We start from the raw sequence: 25,747 nt of genomic DNA, 5'->3' as shown, positions 1-25,747 counted from the left end.
TAAACCATAAATGAATGTTCCAAGGGAATGTACTAAAAAAAAGATCATCAATTCATGCTTTTACATATTCAGTACTGATTTCTAGTTTCTAATGCTTGTAGTCATAACGTTCATAAATTTTTTTATTTAATGTCTTATAGACGGATAGTAAATGAGTTTACTTATAATTTTATTTAATAAAACTTAATACTTTCTACTATTCAGCTGTACAATGTTAGACGTTAATGCCCTTATTTTGGTTGTTAATGTTTAATTTCATAATATACTTAATGCATCCAAACACCTTCTAGTTTACAAATATATTTATTGTTTGTAGTTATATCTAAAACATTCTTGTATTTTATTTTTCATTTTACAAACAAAAAAGTTAAGAATATCTTTGGATACCACATTACATATATTTTGGGGTAGAATCACAACAGACTTTTCAGAGTTCTGTGAGTGGTAACATATAGTTTACAGTTTGCTGAGTGTTCATCTATCAAAATCTTGATTGTGTTCTCTACCTGGAGTAGTTATATCATTTTAAAAACCTTAATTTTCCAAATGGAATGAAAACAGAAACAATTTACAGTTATAATACTGAATTACAAAATATATAATAATGAATACAGAACCAATGCCTTGGTACATAAAACAGTAGTTAATACATAAATTAATAAACGATTTCAAAAGACTAAACAAATTCCCCCTTCACAACATTTTGAAATAATAGAACTGAAACAAAATCCAATCATAAATGCTGCTACATAATGTACTGATCTATAATCATTCATATCATGTAGAGGTGTTTTTTTCTTTGATTTTTGCTGTTTTGTGGGGGGTTAGGTTCCACAATATTTAATTATGCACAAACTCGATTTATAAATATAATTTCTTACACAAATGTAATTCTGCGGGGTGTAAAGAAAAACAAACAAACATTTAACATTTTATATTTTATGATACAATATTTGTCTTAAATACATGAGTACAATGAACTTAAAACAATGGAAGCTATAAATACAATGACACAATGGACTGTTTTACCCAGACACCAAAACTACGACACAAGAATACTGACATTGTTTCAACCCATAAACTCTCTTTCTGTATTGTCATTTTAATAGGGAATCTTTAAAAATTAAGTATTACCGAAAAACATTTCTAGTAACACTATTAAAATTCATAAAATATTAATTTCCATTAACAATCCTTTTATAGTATAGTAAAAAAATAAAATAATCCGTACTCAATAAACTAACAATAAAATTATTTAATACAATAGTAACAATCAATGTAACTTTAATGCAAAGCAAAGTTATATCTGAAAGAATAGTGATTTTAAGCACATAAAGTCTGACAATTCACTAGCAAGGGGACTGCGTTTAACACATTTTCAATGTTTTCAAATAATATATACATGATCCAATGATAAGTACTATTCACAAAAGTACTAAGAGTTTTTGATGGAATGTGGCTTCATTGAGCGTGTGTGCGCACCATGAATATCTGTAACATCAAATGAAAGTAAAATATAATACATTTTTCTTTGTTAAGAAGTAATGTAAGAATAAGTAATGTAAATTACCCCATACATACCTTTAATCTACTTAGGCTGAGTGTGGCGGGAATCTCTGGGATAGAATTCTGCCAGTGTAGTGGCAGGAATACGCTTGAGCATCTCCTTGGGGAAGATACGGAGCAGCTGCCAACCGATGTCCAGTGACTCGAATACTGTACGGTTCTCATAGTTACCTGTTACACACATCAGATAAGTTTTTTATACATTCATTACTCACCAGTTTTACCAACATCAAATTCTAGTCAGGTCTAAATTTTACTGGAGAGGGGGACAAGACGACAACCTTTCTATTGTTTGTTATTAAACAATTATTAACAAAATAGACTTTTAATAATTGTTCATGATATGATAAGTATAATTCTCAACTAGACAATTAATGTCTTATATTATTATATATATAATATTTTTGTATTATACTTATTAAATATTATTTAGAGACAATGCTATTTAGTCTGTAACTGAATTAGACTTTGTCAATGCATGTAACATGTTTTATGACAAATAAACGAATTTATTATTATTATCAATAGTTAGAACTAGTAACCATAAATTAGTTCTGGTTTCTATTAGTTACAGATGTACATAGTTTGCAAATATTTGAACGTATAAAATATGCTAAGCAACGTACTAGATCTTCAGTAATTAACAATAGTCATAATTAAAATACCCAATTTAACCCTCGTAGTGTTAATCACCATAATTATGTCACCTTTGGACATTTCTGTACTGTTAATCAACCAAATTTTGTTGATAAACATTCTCTCACACAATCACTTTTTACAATATACCCTGGTAGAGTATCGATTTTATTCATGTACCAATGGATTCGGGAAGGAAAATGCTAATGAAAACTTAAGGTTTTATTCCTCTTTATAATTTATTGTAGTTGTGACGTAGCATGTTGATTATTTCAACCATAAAAAAACGTAGTCTGTTGTGAACGCCATCTTGTCAGCATTGTTTACATTTAAATCTGTGCCGAGTGGCATACAAATAAACGAATGTTAGAACTAGTAACCATAAATTAGTTTCTATTAGTTACAGATGTACATAGTTTGCATATTTGAACGTATAAAATATGCTATACTAGATCTTCAGTAATTAACAATAGTCATGTAGTGTTAATCACCATAATTATGTCACCTTTGTACATTTACTGTTAATCAACCAAATTTTGTTGATAAACATAGTAGAGTATCGAATTCATGTACCAATGGATTCGGGAAGGAAAATGCTAATGAAAACTTAAGGTTTTATTCATAATTTATTGTAGTTGTGACGTAGCATGTTGATTATTTCAACCATAAAAAAACGTAGTCTGTTGTGAACGCCATCTAGCATTGTTTACATTTAAATCTGTAATGATGTTTTACAATAGTTAGAACTAGTAACCATAAATGTTCTGGTTTCTATTAGTTACAGATGTACATAGTTTGCAAATATTTGAATGTATAAAATATGCTAAGCAACGTACTAGATCTTCAGTAACTAACAATAGTCATAATTAAAATACCCAATTTAACCCTCGTAGTGTTAATCACCATAATTATGTCACCTTTGGACATTTCTGTACTGTTAATCAACCAAATTTTGTTGATAAACATTCTCTCACACAATCACTTTTTACAATATACCCTGGTAGAGTATCGATTTTATTCATGCACCAATGGATTCGGGAAGGAAAATGCTAATGAAAACTTAAGGTTTTATTCCTCTTTATAATTTATTGTAGTTGTGACGTAGCATGTTGATTATTTCAACCATAAAAAAACGTAGTCTGTTGTGAACGCCATCTTGTCAGCATTGTTTACATTTAAATCTGTGCCGAGTGGCATATAATTTTATGATGTTTTATGACAAATAAACGAATTTATTATTATTATCAATAGTTAGAACTAGTAACCATAAATTAGTTCTGGTTTCTATTAGTTACAGATGTACATAGTTTGCAAATATTTGAACGTATAAAATATGCTAAGCAACGTACTAGATCTTCAGTAATTAACAATAGTCATAATTAAAATACCCAATTTAACCCTCGTAGTGTTAATCACCATAATTATGTCACCTTTGGACATTTCTGTACTGTTAATCAACCAAATTTTGTTGATAAACATTCTCTCACACAATCACTTTTTACAATATACCCTGGTAGAGTATCGATTTTATTCATGCACCAATGGATTCGGGAAGGAAAATGCTAATGAAAACTTAAGGTTTTATTCCTCTTTATAATTTATTGTAGTTGTGACGTAGCATGTTGATTATTTCAACCATAAAAAAACGTAGTCTGTTGTGAACGCCATCTTGTCAGCATTGTTTACATTTAAATCTGTGCCGAGTGGCATATAATTTTAAATTTTAGTAGTGTTTTAGTGTTGTATTAAATGTGTAGTGTGTTATTGGACATTGCAATAACGCAAATAAATATACTGTATTTTAAAATAAAGGAACATATATTTATTTAAATGGGTTTGATAAATTATAGGCTCCGAGTACGATACTGGAAAATCACCTGGGTAACATTTATTTTACATAGTTTATCGTTTTTAACGTACTAAACATTATTTTCGGCACTACCTTAGTTCTGAAGTAACAATTGCGTCTTGGTAGATAGTTTTCACACCCAAATATGTATTTACCGTTATTACTTTTGTTATACATGATAACTGTTTGGATCATGGTTTTGTTATGTATATATGACTATTTGAGAAACGTGGAATAAAAACTTAGGCTTGGTTAGATTTCAGTAATCGGAAATAAACTTTTCTAAAATATTGATGGATAAAATAGTGATTTATTGTTGGCTAAGTGTCAGTGATGGAACATTATTTGAGGGAAATGGTGGAGCAGGTCTTAGAGTTAATCTAGTGATGGGTCAGATACAGACAATATCCCTAGTGAAATCATGTAATATATATACTGGTTTGATTATCTTATTATTCATTCAAATTTAGCAATGTTCAGGCTGATGTAAATAAAGATTAGATAGTTTCGTAATACTGTATATGTTTTTATTTAGTATTTAGTATTGTTAGTATTTAGTTATACTGTATTTGAATTTTTTTTATGTAATTGAGTTGTAAGGACTCTATTTTTTGACTCTATTCCTGAGCAATGTTTTGTATACAAAGATGGAACACATATATTTTGAATTGAATTGAATATAATCTGTTTTATTAATATATTCGTGTAGCATACCATACAAAGTACATAAAATGTAAGTTTGCTTCAATGTGGGATTACTTTACCTTTCTTCTCATTGTACTGTTTTAACCAACGGGATTGAGGCGGTAGTCAAATTAAACAGTATACTTATATAACATCAAAGTCTTCTAGCTCACACTACATCGAAACATTGCTTACACAATTAAATTTTTGAGATATTGATCATAACTAGGGTTAAGCTTTGGCCAATCAAGAACGCTTTGCACCTTAGACCAGGGCTGCCCAACCTACGGCCCGCGGGCCGAATCCGGCCCGCGAGTCAGTTTTATGTGGCCCGCCTTGTTGCCAAAACAACCAAATTTGTTTACAAGCATTTGAAATATTAAATAAATACAAATTTTGAGAACCAAGCAGTCCAGTCGATTTCACGTAGAACGAGCCTTATTCATTTGGTGGAGTATGAGTGTTGAAAGAAGTAGTTGCAGACAGATTTCACTGACTACGGTGGTGGCTGCCGGCTGGCGAATAGAGCGGGCGTAAAGCACGGCACAGTGCGCGGTGCGGCGACGTAACCCCTACCCAATTCAAGGTCACCACTCGCCACGTAATTTGTATGTCCTAGTATCCTAGTAGGATTAATTAAAATCAATGTATTTAATTTATTGGTGACTTTTTTATTGTTCCCTCAGAATTAGAGCAAACATCCAAAAGTCTGGGTTTATATTTATTTCTACTAAAATAACCTAAAAACATAACATATTATAAACCTTTACCTAACAACTAATAAATAATAAGAAATTACAATAATCAGGAAACAAGGGCCAAATAACCTTAAAACTCATATTTTGCACAAGATTTCTGGAACAAACCCCGGGCAATACGTTTTGTTTGGGGTTCCAAATCCCCTGGGATGTTGGCCCGCCTGGCCATAAAGGCTTTACAATGTGGCCCTTGGGTAAAAAAGGTTGGGCACCCCTGCCTTAGACTATACAGATGACTGCTGATTATTGGCAGTTTCAATTTATCATATACAGTCAATAGATGTTAAATTGAAATCTTCATCAATGATTAGAAGGTGGGTCAGACTGTTCAATGAAAGGCGTGATAAAGTGCGCGATGAAGAACAAAGTGGATGCTATCTTTGATTGTTACTGATGAACTGGTTCACACAATTGAAGAGACTTAACGAAAACCGGAAGTTTACATAGTACTCTTGCTATGGAATTCTCACAACCACTAATTCGTGAGATTGTTACCGAAAAACTGAAATTTCAAAAACTTTGCTCACGTTGGGTACCCAAAATTCTTACTGAATAACACAAAAAACAACAGATGGACAGTGCACCTCAGTTTTTGACACGATATGATGAAGACGGTAATCATTTTCTTTTTCTCATAGTCAAGGAGGATGAAACTTGGGTGTATCATGACACCCCTGAAACTAAATAGCAATCAATCGAAAGAAAGGCACACTTCCCCAGGGAAGGTTAAGACTAAGCAAATCTTAGTCACCTCGAAAAGTATTGTGCGCCTGTTTTTGGAACATAAAAGGCATTTAGATGATTGATTTCTTACCTAGAGGCAAAAAAATCAATGTAGATGTTTATTGCGTGACCCTTAATAAATTGTGCTATGCAATACAGAACGAGCTAGAAGGATTACTGTCAAAAAGTGTTGGTTTGTTCTACGATAAGTCCCAACCTTACATTGCCCACATTACAGGAATTTGGCTGGCACCTATTTGGCCATTCTCCGTACAACCCGCCCCTCGCTTCTAGCGACTTTCATCTCTTCTTCTACCTGAAATATTTCCTTCGTGATCAACACTTTAATGACAATGATGAGCTGCAAGAACATGTTACCATATGATTGAAAACACAGTCTGCAACCTTCTAGGAAGAAGACACACAAAAGCTTGTGCTTGTGTGTGTGTGGAAATGTGCTTACAAATTTCCAAAGCTATGTAGAAAAAAAGTAGTTGAAGAGTTGTAGATTTTTGTACTATAAATATTTATCTATATCTGTACAAATTTGTTTTATATAACCAAACGGAATTTACTTTGTGGACATACCTCATAAATGATACTAATTTAAGTAATGTAGTAGAATACAGAAAAAAATTTTACCTTGAGAGATGAAGTTCTTCTCAAATTTGGTGAGGAATTCGAGGTACAGCAGATCATCAGGTGTCAAGGCTTCCTCACCAACGACGGCCTTCATGGCTTGTACATCCTTACCGATGGCGTAGCAAGCATACTGCATGTACAGAACATGAGTTAATACTGAGATTCCACTAAAGCTATATTTTAATGTACACAGAAAACATTTACGTTTAGTTCAAACATTGCTCATTATCAGAAAAAAGCTCACCAGTTGGTTGGATACGTCAGAGTGATCCTTGCGAGTCATTCCCTCGCCGATAGCAGACTTCATAAGACGGCTGAGGGAGGGCAGTACATTGATGGGTGGGTAGATTTGCCTGTTGTGCAGCTGACGGTCAACGTAGATTTGTCCCTCTGTGATGTACCCAGTCAGATCGGGAATAGGGTGAGTGATGTCTGTTGACAGAAATTAAGGTTACAATCAATCTAGCTATATACAATTCAACTTATCTTAACACAACACAACACAGCTAAGCTTATTTTTAATTTTATTCAAAGAGAAACACTTTAAATCCTCTGCTCTATACTTATGTTACAAATTTGTATGTGTTCACAAAATGCCTTTTAACAATTCACACTATACAGGCAGCTTTTGCTTGCTGCATTTGAGCAGATCATCACTATGACAAATATATGAATGCTGGAAGTAAATGACGGCAATAAAGAATAAAGATGACTATAGTCTAATAATGGTAAAAGTATATTATTGTTCCTTGATAAACTTTCAGTTGTTTGAAATGGCTCTAATGTTTTAATAAAAAACTTCTTGTAATGCATTTGGATTAATAACTTTATTGTTGTTGTATACGAGGTCTGTCCAAAAAGTATCCGACCGCCGACCAGTAGGCGGCTGCAGCGTAACCGACTGGCTCGAACCGGTTATTGGAGGGGAGGGGCGAGCCTACTCCTTCCCATATTAGGCATTGAATACGATCCGGTCACTCAGTGAGTCACAGCGCTCTGTTCCGTACAGTACTGCCGTGTGTGTGCGTCACATTTCAATATGACTGAACGTGTTGAGCAGCGCATTTGCATTAAATTTGCCAAAAACTTGGCCATTCAGCATCAGAGATGATTACTATGATACGGAAAGTTTATGGTGACGTCTCTATGGGCGATACACAAATCGGCCGAAAAAAGCAAGACAAAGTCGAAGCAATGTCAAGACAATGCTGAGAGTTTTTTTTTTGACCAGGACGGTGTTGTTCATCACGAATATGCTCCAAGAGGCCAGACAGTGAATAAGGAGTATTAGCTTGAGGTCCTAAGGCGGCTACGAGATGCAGTGCGAAGGAAACGACCTGAATTGTGGACAAGCCGTGACTGGATCCTGCACCACGACAACGCGCCAGCTCATTCCTCAAATCTTATTCAGCGTTTTTTGGTCAAACACAACATCAACCAACTACGACAGCCTCCATACAGTCCTGAAATAGCTCCTTGTAACTTCTGGCTATTTCCGAAATTAAAAATTCCTTTGAAAGGAAAAAGATTTGACGATGTTGAACAAATAAAACAAAATACGACGAAGGTCCTGTTAGCCACTCCACAAAATGAATTTAAGGAGTGTTTCCAGAAGTGGGAGGAGCGTTGGAATAAGGTAGTACTTTGAAGGAGACCAGATTGCCGTTGCCGCTGAGTAATTTCAGTTCATGCCAGATGTCAAGGTCGGATACTTTTAGGACACACCTCGTACACAATGATCATGAGTGGTGTTCTTAATACTGACACATTAATGTGTTAGTATGTCAATATGTTAAGTGGCAAGTAGTATTGGTAACAAAAATTAAAACTTCTCAAAAGTATTAAAATTATTAATTTTAAATGTCTTCAAAATCAAATAGTCTATTATTAAATAATGTTCAAAAATATGGTCAACAACCACTACACAAATAATCATAACCTGCCTAATAGTACCAATAAAATGAATGGTAATTATTAATTCTTGATACAATTTGAAAATCCTTTTAGCCCTAAAGCTCAAGAAATCATGAAAAACACAAGTTCCAATGATGAGCACACCCGTTCTCCATTTCAATGAATTGTTACTGTATTTAGACAGACATAGTTCCTTAATCAGTAGCTAGTGTAGATTACTCAATACGAAAATATGAACCACTACAATGTGCAAATATATATATATATATATATATATATATATATATAATGTACATTTATTATACTAGAATATTTAAAAAAGTAGCTAATTTACTAAAAATGCAATGGTTTTCTGTTAAGTAGATGTAAAATATTGTTTTACATGCAAACACAACAAATGTTATAAATTTGTTAGTAACTCCAAATTTATATTCCTCGTGGTAAATGTAAATTTAAAGATATTGACAAAAACAAAATTAAAAGAATACGGTACAACAAAAACATAAAAAGTTTGATACAGAATTTGTTATAATCATGCTGGTAAAGTTTTTGCAAATTCCATCAATTTTTTTAAATAGTTAACAATCTAAGCTTTGTATTCATATTAATAAAAAACAAAAACACCTTCAGTACGATAATTGGAACTTAGAAAGTTTTTTTACTCTTCTCACAACTTTGCATCTGGCGTTAAATATTCTACTACTTTACAACTTGCCAAGTCAAGTGATGAGGTTTATCGGAAATTTCAATACCTACCTATTTTGGACATTTCATTTCAACGTGTAGATATGATATTTGCCAGAGTTAAAACCCCATTTGATGGTTAAATACATCATAGATACGGAGATAACACAACGACTTAATATGAGTTGCTTGTCATTACAGTGTTAATCTAGACGAACTCAAAATGATTCGATGGCCAAATAGGAGGATTAATGACTCTTAAAAAGTATTTAAGTGAAAACTGTAAATGTGGTAAACATTTGTAATTTTTTCTCTTTCCCATTAGGAAAACAAAAATTAAAACTTGGAAAGTGGAAAAATGTCTGCCCATTTCTTTCTGAGTTTTCTGAGTCTTTTTGAAGAAAAAGCTGATTCACCCAATCATATTACAATAAAAAAAAAATTCAATTTCAACCATCTCTCAAGTTAGTTTTGATTTTAAAAGTCTACACCTTTAACTTGTAAATCAGATTATTGCTATCATAAAAGTTACAGTTTTATAAATTCCCTTCATAATGAAATGATACATATTTAAGTCACTTTGCCAATCTCTGCTACTACAAATCTACTGAGTATCACTAATTATGATTGTATTGACAGAAGATACAAACCATCGTTAGGCATAGTTAGGATGGGGATCTGGGTGATGGATCCGTTCCTGCCCTCAACTCGTCCCGCACGCTCGTAGATGGTGGCCAAGTCAGTGTACATGTAACCGGGGAATCCTCGTCGGCCGGGCACCTCCTCTCGGGCAGCTGATACCTCTCGCAGAGCCTCAGCGTAGGAGCTCATATCGGTCAGGATGACCAACACGTGCTTCTCACATTGATATGCCAAGAACTCTGCGGCTGTCAGGGCCAGTCGAGGTGTGATGATACGCTCGATGGTTGGATCATTAGCCAAGTTCAAGAAAAGGCACACGTTCTCCATGGATCCATTTTCCTGAGAGATGAAACTGACGTTACTTTCATGTACAGTTTTAAAACAGTAGCTACATAAACTGTAATGGTGAAATCAAATTATTTTGTCCAAATTATGTACATGCCTCGAAATCTTGCTTGAAGAATCGGGCTGTCTCCATGTTGACACCCATAGCAGCAAACACGATGGCGAAGTTGTCCTCATGATCGTCCAAGACTGATTTACCTGGCAGCTTTACCAACCCAGCCTGTCTACAGATTTGGGCGGCAATCTGTCAACAATACACAATTTGTTTTTATTTCAATCAAAATTCATTATTTTTCCTTATATACGAGAAAAAACTTACATTCAGTTACTGCTTTCCCCATATTTCTAAGCAAGAATTGTATCCATAATTTTAGTTTACACCAACGGTTATTAACCCTTTCAGCAGTATGGACATGTATGATATTCGTATTTGCACATTTAAAATGAGTAAAGAATGCATTTCCAAAAATTACCATATGGTTAAAAATTAATAAAGTTACAAATCTCTCAAAACGTGTTTATTTACATTTTAAAACATAAGTCAAGGAAATTACAGGTTTTAAAGACTTAAATTTTAAATAAGTTTTCATTGTGTAAAATTCCTGAAAACAAGGATGAATGCAAAGAGCAACACCAAAGGTTGCAGCACTCATACAAGGTGTCATTCCGCTTATTGGTCTCTTCTGAGTGTGCAGGCAAATATTGCATTTACTTTGGACATTCCTGTTTCATCCTTCACTTTGGGACAGGAGATGCATAAATGACTACCTGTATCTTAGTAGGTACTTATCACCTGCTGAAGTAGCAGTCAGTTTTGGGTGGGATATTCAGGTACTTTAACTGGAGTGCATCTCTAGAATTTGCCTTACGAGGCAACTTGGCCACTACGAGATTGAACCATTTTGAAGACTAATTTGCTGATTGGTGAGTCTTTAAGACAATGTTTTCATGAAAACACAATAATAAAACGTTATGACACCCTTCTTCTTTTAGACCAATTCTATTTATTTTTTTAAGTTTTGATGCACGCCTTAAGATGTTAAAACCACTTTTTTTCTTGAGAATTGTGATGACAAATCATTTTAAATAGGATAATGAAACTTGACATACGTAGTTGCACAATACATTTAACTACTAATATGGAGTGGCCTAATAAAACTGAAGAAAAAGATTACTTCATTGTGTGGCAGACCAGCAGCCGAAAAGATGGGGATCTTCTGACCTCTAGCAATGGAGTTCATCACGTCTATGGCAGAAATACCAGTCTGGATCATTTCCTCAGGATAGATTCGAGACCAGGGGTTAATGGGCTGACCTGTGTAAAACAAGAATAAACTACTTAAATATCATTTAAATATTTATTGTATATTAACGTTATTACAAACATACAACAAAAAACTTTCCTACTTTATTACACAAATTTCTACGTTAATTGAGTTTTAACTGAATAAATTGTAGCAGTACTCTAGAGCAGCAAGTTTGTTTGTGCCAATGTTGCCACTCTTTATAAATCACAAAAATTTAAATGGTTATATTAGAAAATATTTATTATGAGTTCTTCTGTGGCAGAGAGACCGTATTAACCCTCCATCTGTTAAGACAACTAGTGACTAATCACTAAATATTTTTTTCCAATGTTGAACAACTAGTCACTAGTCGATTTTGCAGTAATTTTTTAATCAAACGTTTGCTATCGAAAATAAGACAAATATTAATCAGTTGGACAAATATTATATCAAATTAATCGGGATGTTTCACCGATTTTTGGCTATACTTTTGCTGTGGGAAATTTAGTTAGGAATGAGTTTAGCTATATTACTGCGTTCAGAATTTCTTTATCAACGAGATCACATGCTTCAAATATAAACTACAATATGAACAATGGTTTTATTTGTGATTCATTTATTGCACAATAATTTAGTAACATTCATAGGTCTGTAGGCTAAATTTGTGATATAAAAATCGTTATACCTAGTCCTAGGCCTAGTTAAAATTCTGTTTATTTCAGATTTTTTATTTATTGAGCACTATGAGTGAACTAGTAAATGACAGGTGAACGTAGACAATTATTATTAGACAATGAGTTTTTATTATAATAAATTTACTTCATTTGAAGCATTTTCTGAAAATATTTTGTGTTTTTATCAACTTTTACATCATGTAAAAACACTTCTTAAGATTTGTAACAAACATATTAACATATAAACCTATAATTTACGTTCTACAACGTAAAGGAGGTCTAAAAATATAAAAGTATATATAAAAGCAGAAAATATCTAAAAAATGTTAGAATGTCAATATGTAATTTTTTCAAAAATACATTTCACTATTTACAAAAAAAATTGTAAAAATGTACAGAGAAGTGGAATTGTTTTGAAGTTTTACATAAAAAAACAGTTTTTAAGATATTTTGTTTATTTTGATTAAAAAGAGATTTCTATTTTTTATAAGACTTTACTTTTGGATACTCTCTTTCCTGAGTTACTATTTCAGGTATGAAATGTTTGTTTAGCTACATTATATCTTGTTTATCTTTATTACTAAAGACAAGTTTGGATTTTATTATTGGCAGTTGCAACCAGAAAAAATAGACTTCAAGCTATTTTCACCATACAAATGGTATTTGGACATTTTTATGAAAAACTTTCATCTAATTTAAAATTGCATTATACTAAATATTATATAAAAATAATTAGTGAAAAATGATAACTTTCAAACTTATTAGGTTTTACTTTCAACTCTGACTTCATTATATATTTAAAATAGAGATATAGTCAAAATAAAAATTAATTTCGTACTTTGTGTTTAATATTGTAATACAAGATTTAAAGTATTGGCTGACCTTGGATGTCCAGGTAGTCTTCGGCAAGAATGGGAGGTCCCTTGTCAATGGGCTTGCCGCTGCCGTTGAATACACGCCCCAACATGTCTTCAGACACTGGAGTCCTCAGGATGTCACCAGTGAACTCGCAAAGTGTGTTCTTGGCATCAATTCCAGAGGTGCCCTCAAACACCTATGTTTGTAGAAAAACAATTAACTATCAACAAATCTGGAAATAAGCTCTCTTTTACAAAAATAACAATATCTAACATGAATATCTTGAGATATTACAGAAGACTTTTGAGGGGTTAAACAATTATAGAATTGCTCTCCATAAATTGCATAATTTCAATACAAAATAAAATAATTTCTTTAATTTGGATGGGGGAAAATCCATATTTCAACCTAGGGATTGGATATGAAAGTCAGACTTAACTTTTCTAATCTGGAGCGTAAGTAGGTCAAATTGTGAGAAAAATGCATAAGCAATGGAATATTTCGTTCTCATTCGGTGATCTACCAACTCAGAGGGGTTCTCAATTATAAAAGGTGAAGAGTTACTATTTTCAAAGATTTATTCAAACCTTGGATATTGTAACTTCCTTAGTGTCTTCTCTGTTATAAGATTTGTTAAAAAATTACTGGTTAATTTTTCAATTACTATTACTGTAAATAATAAATGAAAAATATATGCTACTAGCGGGCCCAGCGCGCTTTGCTGCGCATTTCAATAATTTTTTGCAAAAGTTGCCCGCGGCTTCGCACGCAATTTCCCGTTGAAAACAGTACACTATATTCACTTATTCTTTTTCTATCACATTCTAAACATTGCTGAGATAATTGATAGTCGTTCCATCGTGAGCCTCTTGGGTGTATTATGAAGGTATGTACCATATTCCTGCCTCTATCTAGCTGTTACCCACGGCTTCGCACGCAAATCTTAAGAACCGAAGTCCTTATATTACTTAGTCAATTTTTTTTTTTTACTATAATAAATTTTAGATTAAATTAGTTATATCTCCGATGCCACGATTGAGCTTGCTTTGTTGTCTCGATCGAGAGAATATGTACACACGGAGTTTTGAGAACCATACTTCTGTCAAAAAAAACAACTAAGGTTGATTTTTATAACATTCTTTATATTTGTAGCCAACGTAAGATAGTAATTATGATATCTGCATTACTCTTCTGATCAAGCATGAGCATGGTTTATATTAAATAAATATTGCAGTTAAAGGTGAATTTTTACGTCAAATTTGAATTGTATTATCTGGATAGTAAAGTCTATGTTTAACAGTGATTGCAAAAACAGTTTAAACAAAATTTGTCGTTTCTCTTAAGCTTACTCTATGCTTTAAAACTATAAGTGTAATATATGTTTACAAAGAACAGCTGATTAAAAATTTGAAAAGACGTTAACATATGTTTGCTGCAATGCATTTCTTATGGGTATTTCTGTAACCAGTGGGGCGGAATCCTGAATCGGGAAAGGGATGGGCATAGCTTATAAACCTTCTCCGTGGAAAAATACATATACGTACAAATTTTCATCATGATCGGTCCAATAGTTCACGATTCCATAAAGGACAAACATACAAACATTCATTTTTATATATATAGATTTGAATCTTGGGTAACACATTAATTCTTATACTTGAAATGAAGCTGTAACCGAAAGGATGGTAAACAAAACTAAGTTGTATTAATCAATTAAATATAATTTTTGAGGGCTTGATTCTTTTCTGGAATGCCTCAGGCCAAAGAAAGAGCAATCCTTGAGTATAATACTCTTATATATCAAACCATTAGGATATTGGTTAGCTACATATTAAGCTAATCTCAGATTTTCACAGTAATTTACACAAGATAGATTTAACTTTAATACTTTACGAAAAAAATTGTACAAAAATCCAAACACTTTTTGGCCTAGGTGGACCAAATATACAATGTGCAATTAACACATTAACTCTATATACAATAGTAGGATAGGAAGTGATAGGATAGGATAGGAAACTGGCATATTTAATATATTTGTTTATACCAATTTATTCTAGTTTTTTGAAAGAACTACAAGTTATACTGTTACAAGTTGTAATGTATAGGTGGTGACAGGCCATTGAGTAGATATGTCCTATACTTGTTCTTTTAAAACATGATTTAGATATCTATTTGTTTTTATTACTTAATGGCGTATACTTTTATAATTTCAGTTTTTAGAAATACCTGATAAAAAAGTAGCAATATTAACTGTGAAGAACAAGTCAAACATAATTGGTCCTGTGAATTATGAATTCTCTATAAATTCATAATTTGTTATTTATAGAAATATTAATTAGATATTCAGAGTGTTGAAAGAAAATAGTAACAGTCAATATTAAATTAAATTCACCATAGTACATAAATAAATGTTTAAAACAAAGAAAAAACCAAATATAATAGAAAATGTCTTTAGAGAGGCGAATTTTCGGCCAAGCGGTTTTAACAAAAAGGTTGTATTTAAAGTGTATTGATTGGCTTGTATTGACACAGTTTGGCTTGCAGGCAAATATCTCAATGCTGGATCACATTCAGCTACACTGTGCCATAATGTCGTTTTTATTGTTCCTCTATTATCTCTTCATCTAGTTTATAACCAAGTGTTCTGTAAAATGGTAAATGGGCTTGAGTGAATACAATAGTCACTATTCTTTGATAACAACAAGAGACATTAGGCATGAATATGCCAAAAAACAAGTTGTGGGGTTACATTTGGAGCTACTCAATCTAAAATGTAAATTTTGAAAAATGTCTGTCCTTATGAGCAAATTGATTGTAACCAAACAATTGGACTGGGAATAACTAAATTTGACATGCAGATATCGACGGATACATTACTATTTTTCATAAAGTAATGTAATTGATTGATTTTTATTATCTATACCTTAATTGATATAAAAATTTAAGAACAAAATGGCAACAACTGCAACTCAGTAAAGTGTAGAATCAAAGACTAAATATTACCTTTAAATCCTCTATTGAATATTAATAACAGTTTTTAGGCAAATACTATTATGATGAATCTTTGTTATTTGTTGTTGTACTTTTTATTCATCATAATAATTTTGTATTTTTATAACATCATAATTAACCCAGATGTAAGTAGATCACACATCACTTTCCATGGAACTCCAATTACTTTTAGTACAGTTTAAAATTTGGTTATTTCCATAAAAATTCAAATTTTAATTTCACTATGTTAATTTACTCGAATATGTTACATAAGTATTTTATTTGTACATTAATCATATGTAATAAGAATGTAACTATTGATATAAAGTGTTTAGATATACAATAGTCAACAGTTACACAAATCTGTTCCATCTGCGAGACAGAGTTGTACAATTTCACCAAACTTAACTTGACCTTATAAAAAGGTTTACAACAGTGAAATGTTACACAAACCTGTACAACTACCTTGCAGCCATTGATTTCTTAGCACCTGTCCAGAGCGGTTGTTTGCAGTGGAGAACTTCTTATCAAAGATATACAATAGTGAAATGTTACACAAACCTGTACAACTACCTTGCAGCCATTGATTTCTTAGCACCTGTCCAGAGCGGTTGTTTGCAGCGGAGAACTTCTTATCAAAGATATACAATAGTGAAATGTTACACAAACCTGTACAACAGCCTTGGAGCCACTGACTTCCAGAACCTGACCAGAGCGGATGGTTCCATCTGCGAGACGGAGTTGTACAATCTCAGCAAACTTGGGGAACTTGACTTCATCAAGGATAACCAGAGGACCATTTACACCGGATACTGTCTTGTATGCTGTAACAAGATTTTACTTTTCTTACAAGAGAAATCTGATTAATGTACTTTTTAGTGGTTTTTAAATTATTTACAGGATTTAATGAATCTTTTACCTTATACGGACTATTAAGCGGAACATTAAGCGACTTCCTGCTCAAACCATACATTAGTTATTTATTACAAAGGAGCTGTTTTCTAAATTTCAACAACAATCATAGTACATTATTCAATATACAAAGTGGACCATAGTGTTTTATGATTATTATCGGAGGGAGGGAGGGGGGGAGAGAGAGAGAGGTTTTTTTGTATATTACACAAACTTCACATCTCTTTGTAGTAGTTGGTTATGCGATGGCTATGCAACTTGACATAGGCTATCAAGGGTGAGTTGGATATTTATGATACACGAGAAAGAATTCAAATTAATATCTGATAAAAAGAGCGTTATGTTCCAAAATATGATTTAAACTTAATTACTATCAACGACTTTGCTAACAAAATCTTATTATTTACTTGCAGTCAAGAGAAATAAAACATTTCTTATCACGAAGGAAAGCACAACATTTTCCATTAAAAGTTTTCTTAAACAGTTGCCCTAATGCCCTTGTTATCAAGTGTTTGAGAAAATACATGTTTGTTTGATACACAATGGCTGGTACATACTGCTAATCTATTAGATAATGATATCTCTACCTCAAGTGAAACATAAAAATGTTCACCTCAAGTGTGCCTTATACGTCACGATGTAAATTGAGATAGTATAGCAAAGTTAAGATTTTTTAATACAAAATACCAGTATTCTTCAATTTAACTAAATTTTTACAATTGATAAATATTTTAAAAAAATTAGCTTTAAAACTATAAACACACTTTATTTTAGATGAATAAAACACCTTAATATTTGAGTTGAAGGAACATGTAAAAACGGTTCCTGTCATGAAACTGAAGACAGGATAATGAAATATATTACTAATATTTAATGTAGCTCAATAATAACACTATTACTTAAAAAATTATCCAGTGTAAATTATTGCTTACATAAGCTAAATTATTATGAAAAAGCAATGGTATTTGTCTCACATGATACGTTTGAAATAAACTCAATCTCAATGAAAGATTAATCCATCAGAATTAAAATTCTGGTACTGTATATACGTATTCCCAGAACTTCAGAATTTGAAAAGAAACATTTTGGAGTTGTTCATTTTTAAACACAAATAATAATATAAGCATAGCAAAAATTCAACTGGCAAAATTTATAGTTCTAAAAATTATTAGTTGCGTTTAGATTTGTATTTGTTGTGCTGAAAACTAATTTTTTCCTTCAATCTAAATGATACAGTGTATGGTGTTTTGTTTATATCAATATAGAACACTGTAAGCCAAATATAATCTAACCACAACTAATATGACTGCCCACATGTTACTGACACATAAAGGGCAAGTGAAGTTTCTGTGTTATGTGACATCCTAAGTAAGAAATCAATTTGAGATGCACAGATATGTAGACTGGCAGTCTCAGAACTGTTGAAACTTAATAAATCATCAATGCATTGTTACCAATACTATTCAGATCTAATTCTGTAATATTAATCTTATATGTCAAGACCTAAATCAAATGGGTAGAACATTAGTCAAGTACATACAATGCAAATTTACTTGTCAATATGCTATCTCGAACATGCTGCATCTTTCGAAACTTTCAACCTTGTTTAACCAGTTAGGCAACCCTAGATGTTAAAATTAGTCTTGGAATTAGCCTAATTGTTCTGTACTATGATAAGTAGTTTAGCTACAAATTTTACTGACGAGGATGTTATTGCTGCAGTGGTACTTTAGATAGATAATATAAATGCTAAGGAAAGAAATAAGCTTCTAGTTGAAAAGCTAGCTGGCTTTGTAATAGAAATAAATTTAATCGTATAATTAGGACATTGGGAGATGAAAAGTGATAAATGAGAAACAGTGCACATGTGCAATTTGTTTCAGGTTGATTGACAGTCCACACGCTGTTAACCCTTTCCGAGCCAATGACGTTACTAGACGTCATGCCTAAACTAGCGCTAAAAGCCAACGACGTCCACTGACGCAAAATCAATTAAAAAAAATATATATTATTTAAAAAAAATTTTCTGGGTAACAAAATTAGTAAAAAATGTTAAACAAGGTTTATTTAAACAAGGGACAACCTTTTGTGTCTATTTTGAAGGTCACGACTCTTTTTCAAGCGACAAAATGGCGGGCGGCCGGATGTTCATAGTCTCCCGCAGAGCCAACGACGTCTATTGACGCGCGCTCAGTCTGCCTGTAGCCTTCCGTGAGGTAGATGTTTATTCGCCCTTCTATTTTCGATCCGCGTATTTATCTTTTCAATTTTGATGTTAATCAATATTTTTAACCAATGTACAGCGTAGTTATGTATTATTGTCGTGATGTAGGGCTTTATCGAGACGTGCGCGTTGAAGCCTGCCTTGCATCCTGACCTGTGTTTTGAGCTGTATCACACACAACAAACCTACGCCTAAGGATCACATATATGTAGCTCATTTTCAATAAGTGTCATTTATAAGTTTTCTCATGTTATAATATTGTAAAATGTAGTGTGTTCTTTATTTTATACTTGGAAAATTGAAATTTTTTGTAGTTTCATTGCTTTTATTTAATTTGTATATATACATTTTTACTATATTCTTTATATTTTCTCTAAATAAAAATTACTATATGCTTGTTTTTTGTAAAATATTAGAACAATTGTGTTCAACTATTGTTAATTTTATATATGAGCACATAGAATGTCAAAATTAAATTTTTTCAGTGAAATTATGATTTTACCATTTCTTGGCTGTAAATTAACAATAAAGAGAAAAAAAAATATTTTGTCGTTTTTCTTACCTCTTATGTTTTAAGAATTATTAAAAGAAAATTGGTTTTGGTATCTGGGCATTTTTTTATTTTTAAGGTGTATGGCTCTTAGGAGTAGTTTTGGTTATTTATTTGTGGCTCGCTAAGGGTTAATTCCAAGAAACCTATTCGCTAGTAATCTATTGGTAGCTTGGTAAGCTAACAATTCCCAGTGCAAAAAGGGAAAATGTTGCTAAGAAACCTTGAGATCGCTTTCAATCTATAATAAAAATAATAATTCTTTTTTTTCTATAGACAACGTACAATAGTGTATCGCAAATGTCAAATCAAGAATAAAAAGTATATAGAGATTAACAAAATCAAGTTTTTAACTCCAAATTGGCAATAGTCTTTTTCAGACAATAAAGAAAGGTTTGTTGCTGTAGTGGCGATTGACTAAGATGATTATAACCCTTTTTTTAATGTATCTTACTATAGCTAAGAATTGTTCAATTTACATCACTTTTCAATAAAGAGCTAATAAATAAAGCTTATTTATTCTAAACTAGCGGGCCCGGCGCGCTTTGCTGCGCATTTCAATAATTTTTTGCAAAAGTTGCCCGCGGCTTCGCACGCAATTTCCCGTTGAAAACAGTACACTATATTCACTTATTCTTTTTCTATCACATTCTAAACATTGCTGAGATAATTGATAGTCGTTCCATCGTGAGCCTCTTGGGCGTATTATGAAGGTATGTACCATATTCCTGCCTCTATCTAGCTGTTACCCACGGCTTCGCACGCAAATCTTAAGAACCGAAGTCCTTATATTACTTAGTAAATTTTTTTTTTACTATAATAAATTTTAGATTAAATTAGTTATATCTCCGATGCCACGATTGAGCTTGCTTTGTTGTCTCGATCGAGAGAATATGTACACACGGAGTTTTGAGAACCATACTTCTGTCAAAAAAAACAACTAAGGTTGATTTTATAACATTCTTTATATTTGTAGCCAACGTAAGATAGTAATTATGATATCTGCATTACTCTTCTGATCAAGCATGAGCATGGTTTATATTAAATAAATATTGCAGTTAAAGGTGAATTTTTACGTCAAATTTGAATTGTATTATCTGGATAGTAAAGTCTATGTTTAACAGTGATTGCAAAAACAGTTTATTTAAACAAAATTTGTCGTTTCTCTTAAGCTTACTCTATGCTTTAAAAACTATAAGTGTAATATATGTTTACAAAGAACAGCTGATTAAAAATTTGAAAAGACGTTAACATATGTTTGCTGCAATGCATTTCTTATGGGTATTTCTGTAACCAGTGGGGCGGAATCCTGAATCGGGAAAGGGATGGGCATAGCTTATAAACCTTCTCCGTGGAAAAATACATATACGTACAAATTTTCATCATGATCGGTCCAATAGTTCACGATTCCATAAAGGACAAACATACAAACATTCATTTTTTATATATATAGATTGGTATAGTGTCATATAACAAAGTGTACAAATTATGTAATCTTTAACTCATCGAGAGTTAAATTGACGACTGTCAGTAAGAAAATTATATGTGCAAAATGCTATAGTGTTGATCATTGGCATCAGAATTCTATGCAAGAAATGCCTGGGGTGTGTCTGTCAGCACTATACGTATTCTCGGGGGTTAAGAATCGTTTTTTATGTCATAAGCTGTCAGTAATTTGTCCGTAAAATTAATTTGAATGTATTATAATGGAACCATTTATATTGACATACATAAATGTTCACGGGCAACTTTGATAGATGAAATGGGACAGAAAAATGACATACACTACAAATGCGTCCACATGCAATTTGAAGTGACAAGTCCATGGTTCTCGCACATTCTGGTAAGACAAGGAATTTACATTGATTTTATACTCTATGACTATTCAGCTGTGAAAAGTAAGTTGTTTTTCTTCTTAGTGTTCTCTGTAAAATTGAAAGTCGTCTTATGTAATTTGTCGTCACTACACATTTTAGAAATTATAATGTTATATTTGAGGTAAGCCTTTACCCCAGTGTTTGCTTCCCAATTGTGTAAATTTCCTTATTTTTCCGCAAACAAGGTTGTAACAAAAAACAAACAGTATATTTTAACACCAAACAAGTTACGTTTACTATTTAACTTTAACAATTTTAAGTACTTAACTCAACACGTGAAATTCAAAATCGTTGAAAATAATTTGGCAAAAAATATTTACACAATATAGTAAGCTCTGCGTTTAGCTTATTAGTAAAAAAGATATTTTGGTATTATATGGGAGCCACTCTATCTCTATCTACTACTTGTTATTATGCGATATAAGTAGGTAAATACATATTATAAATAGAAAAAAATAAAGTTAACCTTTACGAGCGCTCACGTGATCTGAGGAAAGTACCTATGGGAAGTGCCCCTGGCCATCAGTACAAACGCTGAAGGCAATCATCCCACATTTCTGGCAAAAAAAAACATGCCTCACGATTGATCCCTAATACAAGCTCAGATTACGTGAGCACTCGTAAGGATAAACTTGAACCTAACCTTGGTACTACTAGTAACATATTTATTATAACCTAATCTAAACCTACTTATATCGCATAATAACAAGTAGTGGACAAAGTGGCCTCCGTATGATACAGTACCATAAGAACATTAGTAAAGTTAAAAGAAGTTACTTATTTTAAATCTTGATAGGCCTACCATATTATTTTTTTAGAGTGGGTATGCCTTCAGGAAATACCTATCGGAAAACCCCATACTTGTTCGCTTGGTTACGGTTTAACATGTTCACTGCTGAATTTCAGCCTACTACAGTACGTACCCAATATGCTAAAATATATTTTTGGTTTAAAATTACCATTAGATGTTTTCTTGTAGACTAGGGATGGTATTTTGGCGATTGTAGCTTGGAAAAATTTATTTTGGCCATTTTGAAAACTTGAGGTCCCGGGACCTCATGCGCACACAGCACCCGACTTATTACTTTCACTTGCGCAAAGGAAACACATTTTGTTTCTTATGTATAGAATTATTGTCAGAAAGGTAAAATATATTCAATTGTAGCCTGGAAAAGTTCATTTAGGTCATTTATAAAACTTGAGATCCCGGGACCTCACACGTACATAGCACCTGATTTGTCACTATCATTTGCGCGAAAAACACATTTTGTTTCTTATGTCTAGAAATATTGTGAGACAGCTGAAATATATGCATAAATAGGTATTTACAAATATATATACATCCCTACCAGCCACCCAAATGTCCTGTTAGCACATAGTTTCCTTGATGAAATCGGTCGAAACACTCGGCACAAAGTCCTGGTTGATCAGGACAGGTTGAACATTCATAGATGACCTACTTTGTTCTACCTTGACTGTAACACTGTCGGCATCTCTTTTGTGTGATTTTGATTGATTTAGGTTTCTTTTTTGCAATTTTAGAGATACTGTGCACCATAAGTCGAACAATTCCCTTGCAGGATTTGGCACATCTGGTAGTAAAGAGTTAACAATGGACTCAGTGAAATTGAGCAATGGCAATTTCCTTCTCTGATTTGCATTTTCTTCAGTATATAGGTAATGGGAGTTTACCATGATCATTTGCAGGATATGGATGAACATTTTCTTGTACCATCGCATAGTTTTCCTTTCTAGCGGGTAACATGACTGCATTTGATCAGAACGATCAACTCCTTTCATAAAGGCATTGTACTTGATTATTGGAATTGGTTTCTCTTTTTCCTGACCTCTTTTGTTTACCATGCTACCAAAGTTGTTTTCATGCTCTGTTGATATATATGTAACTGTTCTGGTATCTCTCCAGGCTTCCACCACCATTCCTTCAGTGTACTTAGCAATCGTTCTTCTAATTGGTACTTTTGCTGATTTCACAGCTTGTGGGATGTATTTTCTGTCTGATATTCACAATTAATCATGGCTAACTCAAATTTGAGTATACAACACAATTATTGGGTCCTACAAAATCTTTATCAACTATTTGTTATTAGACTATACACATGTACTTATTATAAATATAAAAAGTTACACATAATCTCAAAAAGCACCCACGTGATCTAAGTTTGAATGTGGATACTAGCCTATCTCTAGGGGTGTTTTTCTATTTCACCAGAAATGCGGGGTAGTGCCGAAGGTGCCACCAAAGTCTGCACAGATGGCCAGGGGCGTTTCTGATCGTTATTTTCCAAACCTCAGATCACGTCGCAGATTGTGCAACTTCTCCGATGTCAGATCACGTTATACGATTTAGGACGTGAGGTAAGATTGGGAAAGTACCAATCAAAAATGCTTCTGGCCATCAGTGCGGGCTTGCTGGTGAAGAAGGAAACACATTCCTCAAGATAGTAGCCAAATTCAAGCTCAGATCACTTAAGCGCTTGTAAAGTTACGTTGGTACTAGTAGTAACCATATAGGCTATGTAAAACTATACCAAATTTATGACTTTCAGGTTATTATAATATTTTACAAAACCCCAAAACATTATTAGAATAACTGTTTTTAACTGGTAATCATCCCTTTTTTAGAAACGTATTAGAAAAGTTTTGGTTTCTACTAACCATAATAAGTAAAAAACCTTAGGTTTTCTCACAATATTTATTATTATAGTATTTTATCGTTTATTGTAAATAAATTAATACCGAATATGTATGTGTACAGTTTATAACAATTTTACAAATTTATGTGTTTTTTTCCAAAACCCACGTTTCTCGTAGCCTACTACTTTCAGTTTTTGCGCTAAAACTATTTTATTTACCCAAATAGTAGTACAAAAATATACTAAATTGTGGCCCTTAGGCTATCTTGGAATTTGAAATTTATACACTAAACTATATTTTTCAGGGACACTCCTCCCCCTTTTCTACATGCAAAAAACGAAAAAGTTCCTCAACTTAGGATACCATAAAAATTTCAAATTAAAATATTTACTCTAGTTACTTATTATAATTGTATTATACTGTTCATTGTGAACAAATTGATACCAAATAGGCCTACAGTTAGGTTTGCAGCAAAAAACTATTTTTTACAGATTTTAGAAAAAAAGGTTGCAAAACTGAGAAAGACGGCGATAAAGAAAAATATTAAGGGCAGTCAATGGGTTGTTATGTACATTTTTTGTGTTCTTACATTAATATATATAGCACCTACATTAATGACGAAAATAAAGATGCGTTTTTTTAATAGAAAAAATACTTTATTAAATTTTAACAGTAGCTTACAAAACAAGGAAAATGGAACTGTTCTAGACTTAGGTAGAATGGGTTTAGTTTATCTGCCAACTCTTTATTATGCCAGACCTGAACAGTACATATTTGTGATACATTCTTAATCCGTTTCAAAGCCTGGTTTTATTCTCGATAACTGAGGTAGAAATGACATATTAGAGGCTTGCTATAGAAATTTCAAGAAGCTGTACCACCCTGCAGGCTTTTTTTATTTAGAAACATTAGTATCAGTCAAAAATTAGTCTAACTTAGTAATTTCTGTACTCTAATTGATACTCATTACTTTTCCAGTAAACTAATTATTATGAATACAGACGGATAAAACAAAATATTATAAACTGATAGTGAAGGAATAGGGCGACCCACCCACAACTAAGTTAAGCAAAACTGGAGCTCAAAATAAAAACGTCTGATACTTGAATACGTTGATTATACTTACTTAAGCGGGGCTGAGAGATGAAATCTCTTGAAACTACTAAAACATGCTCTTTTAGAGCTTGTTTAGCACCAATTCCACCCTTGTACGACATCTTCACAGCTCGCAGAACGGCAGAACACCCAGAAGAAGCAGCTGACAATTCACGTGAGTT

General features: G+C 32.6%; 1 protein-coding gene across 1 annotated transcript; it reads right to left on the bottom strand.

Annotated features, from left to right (window-relative positions):
• Positions 1-919: 919 nt before the first annotated feature.
• LOC124359774 (V-type proton ATPase subunit B) lies at positions 920-25,747 on the bottom strand. Its single transcript, XM_046812795.1, has 10 exons — positions 25,597-25,747; positions 16,922-17,076; positions 13,286-13,457; positions 11,619-11,758; positions 10,541-10,687; positions 10,107-10,437; positions 7,103-7,290; positions 6,859-6,988; positions 1,582-1,737; positions 920-1,491 (listed from the first exon to the last, which is right to left on the bottom strand). Exons 1-9 carry the CDS (start codon positions 25,685-25,687, stop codon positions 1,589-1,591), a joined length of 1,503 nt encoding a protein of 500 aa, XP_046668751.1. The 5' UTR covers positions 25,688-25,747; the 3' UTR covers positions 920-1,491; positions 1,582-1,588.

Source organism: Homalodisca vitripennis, chromosome 4 (genome assembly GCF_021130785.1).
Source record: "Homalodisca vitripennis isolate AUS2020 chromosome 4, UT_GWSS_2.1, whole genome shotgun sequence".
NCBI lineage: Eukaryota > Metazoa > Arthropoda > Insecta > Hemiptera > Cicadellidae > Homalodisca > Homalodisca vitripennis.
Note: the sequence above shows the minus strand (reverse complement) of the source record. Positions and strands in the feature narration are given on the sequence as shown.

Coding starts and splice junctions, on each gene's coding strand:
- LOC124359774 (XM_046812795.1), bottom strand. CDS start 25,687: ATGTCGTACAAGGGTGGAATTGGTGCTAAACAAGCTCTAAAAGAGCAT. Junction 11,759..13,285: donor AGACTACCTGGACATCCAAG/GTCAGCCAATAC, acceptor TGTTTTACACAG/GTCAGCCCATTAACCCCTGG. Junction 6,989..7,102: donor CTGACGTATCCAACCAACTG/GTGAGCTTTTTT, acceptor CTGTACATGCAG/TATGCTTGCTACGCCATCGG.